General features: G+C 43.9%; 1 protein-coding gene across 1 annotated transcript; it reads left to right on the forward strand.

Moving 5' to 3' along the window:
• Window positions 1-1,582: 1,582 nt before the first annotated feature.
• On the forward strand, window positions 1,583-16,517 carry cpne9 (copine family member IX). The gene is made up of 21 exons (XM_063014966.1): window positions 1,583-1,659; window positions 2,561-2,601; window positions 3,605-3,651; window positions 4,508-4,611; window positions 5,643-5,682; window positions 6,134-6,136; window positions 6,832-6,908; window positions 8,382-8,445; window positions 9,541-9,644; window positions 9,882-9,986; window positions 10,869-10,910; window positions 11,040-11,115; window positions 11,251-11,304; window positions 11,398-11,459; window positions 12,039-12,085; window positions 13,538-13,719; window positions 13,842-13,969; window positions 14,283-14,385; window positions 15,213-15,270; window positions 15,362-15,435; window positions 16,243-16,517. Exons 1-21 carry the CDS (start codon window positions 1,583-1,585, stop codon window positions 16,423-16,425), a joined length of 1,671 nt encoding a protein of 556 aa, XP_062871036.1. The 3' UTR covers window positions 16,426-16,517.
• The last annotated feature ends 1,688 nt before the right edge of the window (window positions 16,518-18,205 follow it).

Consider the following 18,205-nt stretch of genomic DNA (forward strand, 5'->3'; position numbering starts at 1 on the left):
CTCCGGTTTCCTCCCACAGTCCAAAGACGTGCAGTCCGGTTAATTGGAGACACTGAATTGCCCTATAGGTGAATGGGTGTGTGTGTACGTGTGTCTGCACTGCGATGGACTGGTGCTCCGTCCAGGGTGATACTGTGTGCCTTGCACCCATTGAAAAGCTGGGATAGGCTCCAGCACCCCCCTCGCAACCTTAATTGGATAAGCGGTTAAGACGGTGAGTGAGTGAGTGAAATCCGCATTCATTTTCACTTAACGCTTTATTCTGGTCAGGGTCTCCACCTTAAACAGTCACTCACTCATTTAGACCTCGTGTCATTTATAGCAGCCAATTTATTTTTAGTATGTCCTTTAAAGAGAGGTAGGAGAACATGCTAAACTGTACAGACAATGACTGAAGGCGGGCGCATATTAAACCTGGGTTCTCATTCTACTGGAAAGACTATCCACAATATTTTGGAGTGTTTTGGCCCTTTTAGTAAATGAATCACTAAATCCGTGACCTGATTATTGAATTCTGAAAAGCTTTTCCACTGAACTGCTTTGGAACGAACTGGAACATCAGTGGAGGCTTTCTTGACTATATGGAGTCTCACTTTATGGTAACAGTTCTGCCTTCTGTTTGAGTCTCCAGGCTTCTTATTGGCTGGTTCAGGCGAGCCGTAGCATAGAGGTTAAGGTACTGGACTAGTAATCAGAAGGTTGCTGGTTTAAGCTCCACCACTGCCAGGTTGCTGCTGTTGGGCCCTTGAGCAAGGCCCTTAACCATCAATTGTTCAGACTGTATACTGTAACTGTAATGTAAGTTGCTTTGGATAAAGGCGTCTGATTAATGCATCTTATTGCTGGCCGTCCTCTTCCTCTTTTACCTTCAACTCCTCCAGCCATCATTGTCTTTTCCAATGAATTAAATCTTCTAATAATGTTACCGAACTAAGAGAGCTTCTTCAGTTTGCTCACCTGTGCAGGTCCATCATTTCCAGCTAGGCTTAAGGCAAACGTTCAATTCATGCAGGATGAGATTTAACCAACTCTGTGTTGACACTGGTGGGCTTTGACCCCTCAACCTTTCAATAAATAACTGCTAAGCTGCTACTGTCTTGTCAAATTGACATGTTTGAGTTTAGCTTAATGGAGCTCCAATAGCCTGAACCGAGCCTGACCTCACAAATGCTCTTTTGACTGAACAGGGCACAAATTTTCACTGACACACTCCAAAATCTTGCTGAAAGTCTTTACAGAAGAGTGGATGGCCACCATGGATGGATGGATTGGATTGGCGCCCTGTCCACGGTATTCCTGCCTTGCGCCCAGATGTGCACCGCGACCCTGACCATATCAAAGCGGCTGATGAACATGAAATGGGCGTGTCCGGGTGGGCGTGGTTTCTGCAGTGCGCGTCTCAGTGTGTTGTTAGTGTTAGTGCTGGAGCGACCGGGTCCGCAGTTACCTGCATCGCTTCAGTCCTGCGATGAAGACGCGGAGTGTCTCTCAGGTCCTGGTGCACTTCTCACCTGGGTTCGGTTCCGAATAAAAAACCCCTGACACTTCCACCAGGAACCAGTGAGGAACTTTGAGGAGCGACATGGCTTCTATAGGAGAGTTTGATCCGCTCCAGAGCTGCGTTCCTGCCACCAAGATAGAAGTGACCGTGTCCTGCAGGTGAGCACAACTACCGTTTATATAGTACTGGGACTACTGGAACCTTCGCCACATACCAGCACTTTTATACCAGTAACATGCAGGCTGATGCTACATGCTTACATGTTAACGCTGTTCATGCATTCACTGTCTGTTTTACCACTGCTCCATCCTGGTCAGGGTCGCCGTAGGTCTGATTCGTTTATCTGATTCTGATTCAAACGAATCTTATAAATGTATGTAAACGTTTGACATTGTGGATCGAGATTCTTCGTTTCAGCACAGGGAGGTAGAATAAAAATTCGGGATTTATTAACCAGCAGTAAAAAAAGTCTCTCTGGTTTCTGTTGTGGGTTTTATTTGCATATTAAAAGATGCATTTCACGCATCACCCACCTTCTTCTTTATTGTGGACAGCGTTATGATGCACTTCTTGCACATCTTGGTAGCTGCATCATGTATGATTTTGCAGAGAGTCATTGTTACTGTTAGTATTTGTTAAATATCACTCTTAATCACTAAACCTTCACAAATGGTGGTATAATAAAAGCTTAACCCATCTTTAGGGTGGCACGGTGGCTCGGTGGGTAGCACTGGGGGTTCGATGCCCAGGTGGGGCGTACTGGGTCCTTTCTGTGTGGAGTTTGCATGTTCTCCCCGTGTCTGCGTGGGTTTCCTCCGGGAGCTCCGGTTTCCTCCCATGGTCCAAAGACGTGCAAGTGAGGTGAACTGAAGATACAAAATTGTCCATGACTGTGTTTGATATTAAACTTGTGACCTGATGAATCTTGTGTAAGCAATAACTACCTGTGCTGACATGAATGAACCAAAGTGTAAAACATGACGTTAAAATCCTGATAAATAATAAATAAGCCTTCTTTTTTTTTATTTTGTTTATACATTTTCATCTATCCTTTTATAGGAATCTACTGGATGTGGATACATTCTCCAAGTCAGATCCGGGTAAGTGCACCTTATTCCTAATGGCCAAAAGTATGTGGACGCCCCTTCTGATTACTGAGTTAACAAATGGTAACAAATGTGCACCACAGCTTTGGGATATGTTGAAACATCGTACCATGACAGACCCTGGCTTTTGGACTTGTAGCTGAAAACAGTCTGGATGATCCTTTTCGTCTTTGGTCTGGAGCACACGGCGTCCATTTTTTCCAAAAAATGCTGTATCATCTGACCACAATACACGTTTCCACTGTGTGATGGTCCATCCTAGATGCCTTCGAGCCCAGAGAAGTCGACGCCGCTTCTGGACATGATTAACATAAGGCTTCTTTTTTGCACAGTAAAGTTTTAAGTATCATTTGTGCAGTAACTCTGTATTGTAGAGCTTGATAAAGGTTTGATAAACTAATCCCTCACCCATGTGGTTATATCAGCTAGTGTTGAGTGGTGGTACTTGATGCGGCGCCGTCTGAGGCCCTTGGCCTTCACGCACTGAAAATCCTCCCGATTCCTTGAATGGTTTAATGATATTATGCACTGTAGAGGGAGAAATAAGCAAATCTCTTTCGATCTTTCTTTGAGGTAGTGGTTGTACATTTGACCACAAAGCATATTAGATATTTGTAGGGCAGTTTCAATTATGTTATAATTAAAATAATTAGAGATAATTAGCAATTCCTAATTGTTTATAATACATTTTTAAAAAAGTTGGGACAGATTGATTGACTGATTGCTTCTGTGTTACTCGAGGTAATCCTAGTAAGTTTTCTGCATGGACAGAAATAAACATTAATAATTAAAATCTGTATTTGTTCTCTATACATTAATGCATGAGAATTGTGCCTGATCTTTACTGATATATAATATAACTATATTTACTGTAAAACTGAAAATGTGTTTATTTTATTATGAACACATTCTAAATGTGTTTGGTTTCTTGTTCTTGACATTGTGTAAAGAGCATAAAAGCCTAAAAATAATCGTTTTCCTCTCTCACTGTCTGCAGTCGTGGTTCTGTATGGGCAGGGAATTGGAACCAAGGAGTGGAGAGAGGTGAGTCCACACTATTATCACATTCCTGAAGGGGTGATGTGTGTGTGTGTGTGTGTGTGTGTGTGTGTGTGTGTGTGTGTGTGTGTGTTTCCCGTTTTCTGCCCCCAATTAGAACCCGGCAATTTTCATAAAATCCCACAGGTATGAGGGGCTTTGATCGAGGTATGTGGACACCTCACTATGAGGTTGAACGTCTAATTCCAAAACCATGTCCCTCTCTCCCTTGAGGCTATAACAGTCACTACCCCTCTTTATATATATATACAGTATATATTTTGTTTATGCATTGTCTCCCTTTTTTCGTCATGCTTCCTCTCCACCAATGCCGATCCCGCTCTGACTGAGGAGAACGAAGCTAACCCACGCCCCCTCCGACACGCGGGCAACAGCCGTATGCATTTTGTCACCCACACTTTGACGAGTGCAATGCGGATCAGCACCGTGTACAGAGAGACACACCCTGAGAGCACTTTTTTCCCATCTCTGTGCAGTCGGCATCAATCAGCCATGAGAGAGAGTCCCTATCTGGCTTTAATATCCCGCCCCTATCTGAACAACAGGCCAATCGTCGTCCATGTGGTTGTTCAGCCCAGCCGGGAGGCTGAGCTGAGACTCGATACGATGTATTTGAGATCCCAGCTCTGGTGTTCTAGTGTTTGTGTGTTTTACCGCTGCGCCACCTGAGCGGCTAGTCTCTACTCCTCTTGAAAGGCTTTCCTTAATATTTTGGAACTCAACATTCCAATTCATCCCACTGGGGTTAAAGTTTAGGCTGTGTGTGCAGTTCTGATAATTGATCATTCTGATCGCTGATTTTGTGAAGTCTGGATTATAAGTGTATTGTTTTTTCTTCAAGTTTGGCAGGACAGAGGTGATCGAGAACTCTCTGAACCCAGACTTTGTGAGGAAATTTGTCTTGGATTACTTCTTCGAAGAAAAGCAGAATCTCAGATTTGACGTGTAAGTAACATTTGATCAGATTTTAATACGTGTTGACATCCTACATGGTAAAGATTCATTTCACTCTCTCTGATTCAGAATGGTGTTGTGCTTAAAACGATTCACTACGATTCAATTGGAAGTTTATGCCTAGTTCACACTACACGACTCTTGTCCTGATTTTCGCTCGCCGACTGGTCGGCGCTAGATTTGCCGGCTCAGAAGCAACTCGGCGTTCGCTCGGGGCTTGAAACTCGGCTCTCAATCAACAACTCGATCCGAGCGGATCGCCCAAGCACTCAACTCGAGAAAAATATCTAGCTTGCTAAATATCTGGAGTGCGGTGTCAAACAGCCAATGAGAACGCAAGATTCGGGGTGAGGGTAAACGCGGGGAGGAGTGTAAAAACATGGGACTGGGGCGTAATATAGTTTATATCAGAATACATCGGCACACACACAAGCTTTACAGTATCTGTGACTTATAGTCCACGCCAAACCATAATACCCACGCTGCATTGCAAAAGATATTAACCTCCAGCTCACTGCTGGTCGTGTAGCCAAATCCACTCGGATTAATTTATTTTTCCTACTTGCTTTAATGCTGCACATTAGCGCACAAACAACTCTAATGCCTCGCTTATTGTCACTCATCACTTCTTGTGTGTGTTTTCGTGACAAAACGTAGTTTGGGAGACCAGAGAAGCTCGCCTGCGATTCCTCCTGATGGTAGATGGTGTAGTGTGAGACCCCCTATCACCGATCAGTCGTGTAGTGTGAAATACACACCGACTTAAAAGATCTAAACAACTTTAAAGTCGTGTAGTGTGAACTTGGCATTACTCACCACGTTGCAGGCACGTATACGGGTTGTTTCAAGGCAAGTTTATTAACCAATCAGAGCTTCTGAATTCAGTTTTTGTTGAAATGTGAGTTGTTAATCAAACCAAAAGCCAGAAATTATTTTATTTTTGAATATATTTTTATTTGCCTTTCTTTAGTGTGTGTCAGTCAGATGTGATGGAGATTAAATGCTATGTCTTTTTGTTTCAGGTACAGCGTGGACTCGAGAAGTTCAAACATCTCAAAGCATGTAAGCCTGAATAAATCATTTCTACTGTCTAGTTTCTTTATCGGTGAGACATTAATAACTGTATATTGTAAAACTTAATCAAGGCTGATGACAATCATGGGTGTTGCAAAGCAACATGAGTCTTTGGAATCAGTCCAGGAGCTGTGTGGGTTCCCCTAGGTATTTTAGTCTCCTCCCATCCTCCAATACATCCCAAAAAGTGCACAGGCTACTTCAAGTCCCCCAGGTGCTGCCCTGTAATAGACTGCTGCCTCGTCCTGGGCGTTTTTCCACTTTGCTCCACTTGTTTCTGGGTGGCGCAGGACCCACCATGACCCAAATGAAGTGGTTAATCCATCACTTCTGTGTTAATAAATCAGCATGGTACACTGTACATGTGATAACAGTTCTAAGCTCTCACTGACTGTTTGTGTTGGTTTCTTCATTTCTCTGCTGCATTGCTGGATTCCAGAAAGTAAGTGGACGTGTTTTGGTGCTACTAAATATAGCAGAACTTTTTTTTTTTTGCTTCACATGGCAATTTACGTCTTTCTTTTTGTATTTTTTTTTAAGCATTTTCTCCCATTTTCTTCCAATTTATCGTAGTCAGTTTGTCTTCCGCTGCTGGTGGATCCCTGATTGCAGTCGAGGTGGGTATATTGCTGCTCACGCCTCCTCTGACCCGTGCGCAACCCTTGGCATTCTGCACAGGCGCCTCTCTATCTGCCAATCAGGGTTTACACAGCGTTTGAAGACCCCACTCACATAGTCCGGTCATCCCGCCCTAGCAGAAATGTGTCTGCTTCAAGCACTGCCAATTATGCCTGCTAGATGGTGGTGGCTCCGCCGAGTTTTGAACCGAGGAGTTCAAAATCTCGGTGCTGGTGTGCTAATGGAATATCCAGCTGCGCCACCTGTTTGTTTTAATATCAACCAATCATGTCTATTAGTCCTTAAAGCCACATAAAACAAACTGCTGTGGTTGCTTCTGTGTGATGTCTTACCTGTCGTTGACTCATCACATCCATTGCTTCTCGGTTGCATCAGGTAGGCATCATCAGTTTTAATAGAGTGAGCAGCCAGATCGCTGGCATCATCTAGACAGGGCTGCCACTGTGTATTCTCCAGGCCCACATTCCTGTAACCGATGAGTGTGTTTGTCCCTCTCAGTCCTTCCTGGGCCAGACATTCTGCACGCTGGGGGAGATCATCGGCGCGTCTGGAGCTCGGCTGGAGAGAGCGCTGTTGTAAGTTCTGCCCTGACTTCATTATTCGGCACAGATGTGACATTTCTAGCTTCCTGGAACAGATTATTCATTAAGAAAAGCTCAGTCAGGGTGTGGACAAAATATCAGAAACAGGTAACAATATAATAATTACACGAAGCTAATAAAAAGTACAGACTTTGAAGTATGTATGTGAGAATGTGTGCCCATTCAAAAAAAAAAAAAAGAGCTGATTTGGACGTCTGGGCACTAATGTTAGTTAAGAACGCCTCAGTAGATGTTCCAGTTCATTCCAGATCTGTTCAGTAAGGCTGAGCTCAAGGTTGGTGCAGGCCATTAGAGAGCTTCATTTGTACACAGGGGCTCTGTCCTTGCTCTGTACCATGCAACCTCCGAGCCACTAGTCTCGCTCAACTTGATCCTCCACCCAGGACTCAAGGAAGACGAGCATCAGCATCAAGGTTCTTCTCTGTACCAGCACAAAAGTGGTGGAATGAGCGTCCGCTGTCTGTCCGAACATCTGAGTCTCTCGCTGTCTTTTAACAACGATTAAAAACCTTCATCACCTCTTTACTAAACACTTAAGCTGACATGTACTTACTTACTGATGCTCTTCTAACAGGGTCTCAGCAGATTTGTGTTCTTGGACTGTTGTTTACTTAAACTAGAGTAAGGTAATGTTTACTATGGAAGCTCTTCTGTAAGTCGCTCTGGATAAGAGCATCTGCTAAATGCCGAAGATGTAAATGTAAATGTTGTATAGTATTCTTCACCGTGGTTCTTGCTGCTAACAACAGAAAGTGTTAACATGGTTCAGAGTGAACTTATAAAACTTTACTTAAGTATAATTTATTGCTTATTTTGATCTAAGAATGAATTACTTGCAGTTTTTTTAATGTAGTGTTAACAAAACCTCATACATAAAATGATTTATCACGTCTTACGTCTTCTAAATCAATATATTTTCATATTGGCTGGATTAGAGGTGACGTTCTGCACACAGGTTAGTGCACACACACACACATGCCCACACTCTCATACACACACACACACACACACACAGAGCCTGGCCCAGTTAGATATAGAAAGAAATCCTAAACCTTCTTAATCCAACCCCAGCAGACCATTTATCACGGCCACGTTCCTGTCACTGCTGCATATTAAGATATACGAGCTAGAAACAGGGCCGAACAACCTGCCAAAGTCACTAAGACGCTGCTCCAGCACATCGCTAGTTTATTAGAAGGTTTTTAAGAATGCAGGGTCGTTTCTGGACGTAATGACTGACCACAGGTGAAATAAGATGGTAGGATGGAAGATGGCTTCATATACACTGGTATGCAAAAGTATTTTGAATATTGCGAGTCCAGGTTGTAAAAAGTACTTATTTTTATGTTTGACGTGTCTACACTTGCTGATTAGACGGGCTGCATCAATTTCCTGGCCCTGAACCATGTTCTGTATTTAAGGAACAATACATCTGCTTCCTTTCAGTGGAATTCCAGGCAAGAAATGCGGCAACATTATCTTTACAGCTGAGGAGCTCAGCAACTGCAGGGTTAGTCTCTCTCTCTCTCTCTCTCTCTCTCTCTCTCACACACACACACACACACACACACACACTTGTGTACAACAATTTGCAATTCACAAAATGCAGGCAGAGGCCAAACAATGTACTGCGTAGTTTGGTCTCCTTACAAGAAAGGGTCTCTGTTAATGAATACAGTTACACAGGCTGTCTGAGAGGTTAATAAGTAGTTTAATTAACAAGGAAATAATGTAAATTATATGCTACTGTCTTTACAGACACTAGATTTCAATCAGGTTGTTGGATGGTGCTGTTAACCACCACCGTCAAGCCTCAAACTGGGGAAAAGCCCCTGAGTTCTGTCCTACCGCTGCGATTGTACAATCAGAAACTTGTAGAATCTGAGACAAGGTGCGCTGGAATTGTTCCGGTGGTTCACGGTGGCCCAACACCTTAATAGGTGTTTTTTCCTTTAATCTGTCATCCATCGGATGTCTAGAAATCTTAAAGGACTCGCAGGTCATTGAGGAACTGAAGGTGAAAATTACATCGAGGCGTCTTATACACACAAAAATATGACATGCTTTTTTTGGACAACGTGTCAAGACCACTTGTTCTTAGACCACCAACACTAGCTGTATCAGAATAGAACAAGTATATATACACTGATCAGTCATAACATTAAAACCACCTCCTTGTTTCTACACTCACTGTCCATTTTATCAGCTCCACTCACCATATAGAAGCACTTTGTAGTTCTACAATTACTGACTGTAGTCCATCTGTTTCTCTGCATGCTTTGTTAGCCCCCTTTCACCCTGTTCTTCAATGGTCAGGACCCCACAGGACCACCACAGAGCAGGTATTATTTAGGTGGTGGATCATTCTCAGCACTGCTGGTATGAGTGGATCACTGTCACTGCTGGACTGAGAATAGTCCACCAACCAAAAACATCAGATGGAGAAACAGATGGACTACAGTCCACAGGAGGTGGTTTTAATGTTATGGCTGATCGGTGTATATCTGAATCTTTTCTTCAGTCCTGACATACAGAAGAACACTCTATACTCTTTGTATTCCTCCACCTCTTGACTGTGGTTTCATGCTCTTATTCTTGTAATCAGGATATCGCCACCATGCAGCTGTGCGCTAATAAGCTGGATAAGAAGGATTTCTTCGGGAAATCGGATCCGTTCCTGGTTTTCTACCGCAGCAACGAGGACGGCACGTAAGCAAACCACCAGCTTGAACTATGACGTTGTTTCGTACACATGGGCAAAATCATTCCAGAACAGCAAATGGCCTTCCCTAAATTGTTGCCTCAAAGTAGGAATCATATTTATTTTGTATCACTAATTGTATAAACTTGTTAGCAAAACAAAAGAGGCGTGTCCACAAACTTTTGCGTATTGTACGTGAATCCCTTCTTACCGTTTTTCTGACCCGTCACGGCACTCTGTCGTAGGTTCACCATCTGCCATAAAACAGAGGTGATGAAAAACACTCTGAACCCGGTGTGGCAGCCCTTCAGCATCCCGGTCAGAGCTCTGTGTAACGGTGATTACGACAGGTACGAGCATCGCTGGACCAGTTGTTCACCTACATCAATCCATTCAGCCACCAACCCGCCCATCCATCTAGTGATCCGTCTCTACTGATGTACCCACCCACCCGTCTTTGTACGTGTCCTTACATCTACCAAACAGCCATAACATTAAAACCACCTCACTGTCCATTTTATCAGCTCCACTTACTATATAGAAGCACATTGTAGTTCTACAATTACTGACTGTAGTCCATCTGTTTCTCTGCATGCTTTGTTACCCCCCTTTCACCCTGTTCTTCAATGGTCAGGACCCCCACAGAGCAGGTATTACTTAGGTGGTGGATCATTCTCAGCACTGCAGTGACACTGACATGACATGTTTAAACACCTCACTGTCACTGCTGGACTGAGAATAGTCCACCAACCAAATATATCCAGCCAACAGCGCCCTGTGTGCAGCGTCCTGTGAGCACTGATGAAGGTCTAGAAGATGACCGACTCAAACAGCAGCAATAGATGAGCGATCGTCTCTGACTTTACATCTACAAGGTGGACCGACTAGGTAGGAGTGTCTAATAGAGTGGACAGTGAGTGGACACGGTATTTGATCCACTCATACCAGCAACAACACACACTAACACACCACCACCATGTCAGTGTCACTGCAGTGCTGAGAATGATCCACCACCTAAATAATACCTGCTCTGTGGTGGTCCTGTGGGGGTCCTGACTATTAAAGAACAGGGTGAAATCGGGCTAAAAAAGTATGTAGAGAAACAGATGGACGACAGTTAGTAATTGTAGAACTACAAAGTGCTTCTATATGGTAAGTGGAGCTGATAAAAAGGACAGTGAGTGTAGAAACAAGGAGGTGGTTTGAAGTGTTTTTGTATGTTTATTATTCAGAACCGTTAAGATTGATGTCTTCGATTGGGACAGAGATGGAAGGTACTTGACTGTTTCCTCTATTATTTAGAATCAACTATACTGTTTACAAGGTGCATGCTGGGAATCAGTTATTTTGCTTTCTGCGTCAGATTGTTTAGATGATTTTATTCGTGTGGATCTTCTCTGTAGTCATGACTTTATTGGAGAGTTCACCACCAGCTACAGAGAGCTGTCCCGAGGTCAGAGCCAGTTTAACGTCTATGAGGTGAGAAAAAAGCAGATTATGTTAAGTGCACTGTTTACTGCACGATGAATTCCCTGGACATTATAAATGTGAGAGTAATTCAAAGCTCCGTTGTCCACATCTCGACCTTTAGCCCTTCATCATGTTTCATTCCAGGTTCTCAACCCCAAAAAGAAAGGCAGAAAAAAGAAATACATCAACTCCGGCACTGTGAGTAGAAACGGCTGTCAGAGGGCCCTGGATTAAAATTCAGCTTCATAATTACCTCTATTATTTTCTTCTCCTCTGTCTCTCTCTCTGCAGGTAACGCTTTTGTCCTTCAGAGTGGAGTCGGAGCACACGTTCGTGGACTTCATCCGCGGCGGGTGAGAGCTGAATGTTTTAGCTGAATTGTTATTCATTTGGAGATCATTTGGAGTCGGGAACTGTTCTTCAAACTGTTAGCAAACCAGCATGCACGATTTTTGCAGTTGTTCACGTTTGCTTATAATACACTGATCAGGCATAACATTATGACCACCTTCCTAATATTGTGTTGGTCCCCCTTTTGCTGCCCCATGGATCGGACCCACGTCTGTCGATGAGCCTTGGCCGCCCATGACCCTGTCGCCGGTTTACCACTGTTCCTTCCTTGGAGCACTTTTGATAGATACTGACCAATGCAGACCGGGACACACCCCACAAGAGCTGCAGTTTTGGAGATGATCAGATCCTCGCGCTCGCCCATTTTTCCTGCTTCTAACATCAACTTTGATGATCAAATGTTCACTTGCTGCCTGATATATCCCCCCCACTGACAGGTGCCGTGATGAAGAGATAATCAGTGTTATTCACTTCACCTGTCAGTGCTCAGAATGTTATTCCTGGTCGGTGTACATCATTTATCTGCTGATTTTGATGATCTGATTTTAATAACTGAGAGGTGTGTGTGGATTTTCAACCAGGACGCAGCTGAACTTCACCGTAGCCATCGACTTCACTGCTTCCAACGGTGAGCTTCAGATTAATAACGTTATAATCAACCCAGCATCTGTTCCATCACCTCACTGCTCACAGAGTGTTGCACCGTGCTGAGTTTGTGTGTCTCTGTGTGTTTGTGTGTGTGCCTGTTTGTCTGTCTGTGTGTGTGTGTGTGTGTGTGTGTGTGTGTGTGCCTGTCCATGTGTATGTCTGTGTGTGTGTGTGTGTCTCAGTGTGTGTGTGCATATGTGCTGGTGTGTCTGTGTGTGTGTCTCTTACTGTGTGTGTATATTTGTGTGTCTCAGTGTGTGTCTGTGTGTTTGTGCTTATCTGTGTATGTGCCTGTCCATGTGTATGTCTCTGTGTGTGTGCCTGTGTATGTGTGTGTCTCAGTGTACCTCTGTGTTTGTGTGTGTTTGTGCATATCTGTGTATGTGCTGGTGTGTGTTTGTGTCTCTGTGTCTCTCTGTTTGTGTATCTCTGTGTGTCTCTCTCACTGTGTGTGTGTTTGTGTCTCTCTGTTTGTGTATCTCTGTGTGTCTCTCTCACTGTGTGTGTGTTTGTGTCTCTCTGTTTGTGTATCTCTGTGTGTCTCTCTCACTGTGTGTGTGTGTGTTTGTGTTTGTGTGCCTGTCCATGTGTGTGTGTGTGTGTCTGTGTCTCTCTGTATGTTTGTGTGTCTGTCTATGTGTATGTCTCTGTGTGTGTGCCTGTGTATGTGTATGTGTGTATCTCAGTGTGTGCATTTGTGTGTGTTTGTGTATCTGTTTGTGTCTCTGTTTGTGTCTCTATTTGTGTGCCTGTGTTTTTGTGTGTATCAGTGTGTTTGTGTGTGTATCTGTGTGTGTGTTTGTGTGTATCTGTGTATGTGTATATCTCAGTGGGTGCGTTTGTGTGTTTGTGTCTCTGTTTGTGTCTCTATTTGTGTGCCTGTGTTTTTGTGTGTATCAGTGTGTTTGTGTGTGTATCTGTGTGTGTGTTTGTGTGTATCTGTGTATGTGCTGGTGTGTGTGTGTGTGTGTTTGTGTGTATCTGTGTATGTGCTGGTGTGTGTTTGTATGTGCTTGTGTGTGTGTGTCTTTCTGTCTGTGTGTGTCCCTCCTACTGTGTATGTGCTGGTGTGTGTGTGTGTGTGTGTGTGTGTGTGTGTGTGTTTGTGTGTATCTGTGTATGTGCTGGTGTGTGTTTGTATGTGCTTGTGTGTGTGTGTCTTTCTGTCTGTGTGTGTCCCTCCTACTGTGTATGTGCTGGTGAGTGTTTGTGTGTGTGTTTGTGTGAATCTGTGTATGTGCTGGTGTGTGTTTGTGTGTGTGTGTCTGTGTGTTTGTGTCTTTCTGCCTGCCTGTGTGTGTCTCTCTCTTACTGTGTGTGTATATATGTGCCTGTCCATGTGTATGTCTCTGTGTGTGTGCATGCCTGTGTATGTGTGTGCCTGTTCAAGTATGTGTAACTCTCTGTGTGTGTGTGTGTGTGTGTTTTTCAGGTAACCCCTCCCAGCCCACGTCCCTACACTACATGAGTCCGTACCAGATGAACGCGTATGCGATGGCGCTGAAGGCGGTGGGTGAGATCGTCCAGGATTACGACAGTGACAAACTTTTCCCTGCTTACGGTTTCGGGGCCAAAATCCCCCCTGATGGGAACGTCTCACACACCTTTCCTCTGGTGAGATACAAAAACCACTACGATGCCAAATCACTCCAGATCATGGTTAGTTTATAAGCGTGTATTAAGCCTGGAATGTATTTTTATAAATTACTAACTGTAACCCTCCGCCCCCCGTGTAGAACACAGACTGTGCGAATGCAAACTGTGTAGGAATTGAAGGTGTACTAGAAGCTTATTATGATTGTCTGAGGAACGTCCAGCTCTACGGTCCCACTAACTTTGCTCCGGTCATTAACCTCGTTGCACAGTAAGTGAAACTTTCACTCATTCATTAACTGACTTGAGTCAGATAAAGCCTGTAAAAATGACCTCTATAAGTGACCTTATAATGTAGCCAACACAAAAAGTCCTTCGATATTTCAATGTTTTTACTGTCTTTATAATAAATGTATAGATTTTATTCGATGATAGTGTAAAGAAAACCCAAAAACATGACTTGTACCTGATGGGTGACATTGATTTGTGATCATAGCCACTTTATCTTCCATTGATTCAGCCTGACTCTCACCAGCACTAGCAGTAGGAACTTCGTCCTGTATCATTTTTTCTGCTTTTTCCAGGGCAGCTTCGGCTGTGACGGACGGCTCTCAGTACTTCGTGCTGCTCATGATCACTGATGGAGTCATCTCCGACATGGTCCAGACCAAGGAGGCCGTGGTTAATGTGGGTTTCACCACCATCATCGTCCACCTCATAATTTAATATCGAATCTTTCAGCAAAGTGAGCGATCAGCCACTAGCTGTCCATTTTATCAGCTGCACTTACCATATAGAAGCACTTTGTAGTTCTTCAATTACTGACTGTAGTCCATCTGTTTCTCTGCATGCTTTGTTAGCCTCTTTTCATGCTGTTCTTCAATGGTCAGGACCCCCCACGGGACCACCACAGAGCAGGTATTATTTAGGTGGTGGATCATTCTCAGCACTGCAGTGACACTGACATGGTGGTGGTGTGTTAGTGTGTGTTGTGCTGGTACGAGTGGATCAGACACAGCAGCGCTGCTGGAGTTTTTAAATACCGTGTCCACTCACTGTCCACTCTATTAGACACTCTTCTAGATTTTCATCAGTGGTCACAGGACGCTGCCCACAGGGCGCTGTCGGCTGGATGTTTTTGGTTGGTGGACTATTCTCAGTCTATCCGCTCATACCAGCACAACACACACTAACACACCACCACCATGTCAGTGTCACTGCAGTGCTGAGAATGATCCACCACCTAAATAATACCTGCTCTGTGGGGGTCCTGACCATTGAGGAACAGCTTGAAAGGGGGTAACAAAGCATGCAGAGAAAACAGATGGACTACAGTCAGTAATTGTAGAACTAAAAAGTGATCAAATGGACAGTGAGTGTAGAAACAAGGAGGTGGTTTTAATGTTATGGCTGATCGGTGTGTATGTTTATAAGATAGTAAGATCAATGTTTGGTCTCATCCACCATCATCAATCACACCTTACTGTAATAAAATCTGTTATTTTATTCTCCAGGCTTCATCCCTGCCCATGTCAATCATCATCATTGGTGTGGGACCTGCAGAGTTCGATGGTGAGTCGGTTATTCAGATTGCTGGTGTTTTTGGTAATTTGTGTGTTAAAGAAACATCTCTCTCTCTCTCTCTCTCTGTTTGTCCTGTAAGCGATGGAGGAGCTGGATGGTGATGAGGTGCGGGTGTCCTCCAAAGGCCGAGCTGCTGAGCGGGACATCGTTCAGGTGCTCGTTATGATAAAACTGGTTTCCTTCTACAAAAACAGCCACATCTTTACAAACATCATACAAACAGCTTAAGCATGTCCAGCTACTGCTTCGGTCTGAATGAGATTCTGGCACATGAGGTGAAAGGTCCTCTGTACGTAGTAAGGCTCTCTGCACTGGCCAGGGTAAAGAAGTGACCAACGGCTTCACACGTGTCGGGCGAGATGTGCACTAGCTTTCAGCGCTCCTTGACCATCTTGGGTGCGGTGTAGCCAGCAGAGGTCACCAGAGAGCACAGAGAAACTGAGTACATCCATGAATTGATGAACCGCAGTGGGAGGTACTAGTTTGAAGGTTCTGAACTTTCTAGTTTGAATCTCAGTCATACTATCGACGATTGGCTGTGTCTTAAGGGAGGGACGGTGGAACAGGGTCCTTATTGTGGCTAGTCGAGGCACTTGCATGAGAGATGGTTGATATCACAGATAACAGTGTGTGACTCTCCGTACACAGTGCTGCTCTCTGTGAGATTCCATCTCTGACGGGTGAAAAGGAGCGGCTGGTGACCGCATGTTTGCAGAATGTGCAGCTCAGTAGTCTGTGGCTCCTTAAAATCAGGGTTCTGCAGCCATGGAGAAAGTAAAAAGAATTAAATTAAAATCTCAAGGTCTATTACGATGCATAAAGTCATTTCATAATTACATTTTGGCTCTGTGAATCTAATTAGTATCATGATGTGCTTTGGGATTCCCCTAATTAACCACTCAGCTCAGACTCCTCTGCTCTGACTCGTTTATTTTGAGTCCTCTTTGCTTTGTGTCTCAGTTCGTGCCGTTCAGGGACTACATCGACCGCTCAGGGAACCAAGTGCTCAGCATGGCCCGTCTGGCCAAGGACGTCCTGGCTGAGATCCCCGAGCAGCTGCTTTCCTTCATGAAGAATTGCGGCGTCGAACCCAGACCCGCCGTCTCCCACTCTCCTACACCACACATCCACGTCCATCTCTGATTCCAGACCAGCTCCTGTTCACACTGCAAGTTTAACCAATAACTGTATAGTCATATATATAAATATATGGTCCGAATAATTACCGTAGTAATCTGTGCTAATCGACTCGTGTGTGATTTGAATATTTACAGGTGTAATCACATTCATCACACATAAAGGTGTAACACTTAAGGTCCGAAGTTTCGTCATGACACCTAGTGTTTGGGTGTGTCTATTAGCTCTTTTCACCTTCATCACCAAGCTTCTTGTGTTCCCATGAAACACTGATTGGATCCTGGACCGACCTGCTTGGGAAGACAGAGGCTCGTCTAGCGCTGTGGTCTGTTACGATCTGTATCAGCTCCACTTACCATATAGAAGCACTTTGTAGCTCTACAATTACTGACTGTAGTCCCCCTTTCATGCTGTTCTTCATGGTCAGGACCCCCGCAGAGCAGGTGTTATTTAGGTGGTGGATCATTCTCAGCACTGCAGTGACACTGACATGGTGGTGGTGTGTTAGTGTGTGTTGTGCTGGTATGAGTGGATCAGACACAGCAGCGCTGCTGGAGTTTTTAAACACCTCACTGTCACTGCTGGACTGAGAATAGTCCACCAACCAAAAACATCCAGCCAACAGCGCCCCGTGTGCAGCGCCCTGTGACCACTGACGAAGGTCTTGAAGATGACCGACTCAACCAGCAGCAATAGATGAGCGATCGTCTCTGACTTTACATCTACAAGGTGGACCGACTAGGTAGGAGTGTCTAATAGAGTGGACAGTGAGTGGAACACGGTATTTAAAAACTCCAGCAGTGCTGCTGTGTCTGATCCACTCATACCAGCACAACACACACTAACACACCACCACCATGTTAGTGTCACTGCAGTGCTGAGAATCATCCACCACCTAAATAATACCTGCTCTGTGGGGGTCCTGACCATTGAAGAACAAAGTATGTAAAGAAACAGATGGACTACAGTCAGTAATTGTAGAACTACAAAGTGCTTCTATATGGTAAGTGGAGCTGATAAAATGGACAGTGAGTGTAGAAACAAGGAGGTGGTTCTAATGTTATGGCTGATCGGTGTATCTGTCTGTGCTACAAAATGGCTAAATGTAATAGTCAGATATTAACACACAGCTCATGTTTGTACAGAAGTTAATTGTGCTTGTACGACTTGTGCTGACATTTCTGTACTGAATATGAAATATAAAATTCATACTTTAACAGTGGTGTGTCTGTACATGAAGAATGAGTTTACTTTTTGTATCCGTGTGTTTTTAAATAAAGCATGTAGGTCTGGTGACATGATGTCAAATTTGATTCTTCTATGACTGAATGACAATATGACATCAATTTTGCAATCATAAATATTAACTAATATTAAAGTCATGAAGACGCCGTCTATTCTGCTAGCCCACCACCAATGAGATCTGGGTTTGGATCTCGGTGGTGCTGTTAGCTGGCCGGGACTCTACACAGACATGATTGGATAAGTCTTGGGATTGGCGTCCTCTCCGGGGTGCTCCTGCCTGGTGGAACAGGACCTGCAGCAGCCCTGACCAGAATAAAGTAACTGATGGAAATGAAAAATGAATTTTATTTCATGATATGAAATACTGAATATATTCAGGTGTATCAGTCCATGAAACATTTTGGAAGGGAAATATTGTAAACTACAGGTATTACAGTTCATACACAAGCCCACAAACATAATAACAATAAAAAAAGACAATGAAAAGTAAAATGTCCAAGAATGAACACAATTTTGTATAAGACTACTTAAATGTTTAAAA

Source organism: Trichomycterus rosablanca, chromosome 19, assembly GCF_030014385.1.
Source record: "Trichomycterus rosablanca isolate fTriRos1 chromosome 19, fTriRos1.hap1, whole genome shotgun sequence".
NCBI classification, from domain to species: Eukaryota; Metazoa; Chordata; class Actinopteri; order Siluriformes; family Trichomycteridae; genus Trichomycterus; species Trichomycterus rosablanca.

Coding starts and splice junctions, on each gene's coding strand:
- cpne9 (XM_063014966.1), top strand. CDS start 1,583: ATGGCTTCTATAGGAGAGTTTGATCCGCTCCAGAGCTGCGTTCCTGCC. Junction 3,652..4,507: donor GAACCAAGGAGTGGAGAGAG/GTGAGTCCACAC, acceptor TTTTTCTTCAAG/TTTGGCAGGACAGAGGTGAT. Junction 10,911..11,039: donor GATTGGGACAGAGATGGAAG/GTACTTGACTGT, acceptor TCTTCTCTGTAG/TCATGACTTTATTGGAGAGT.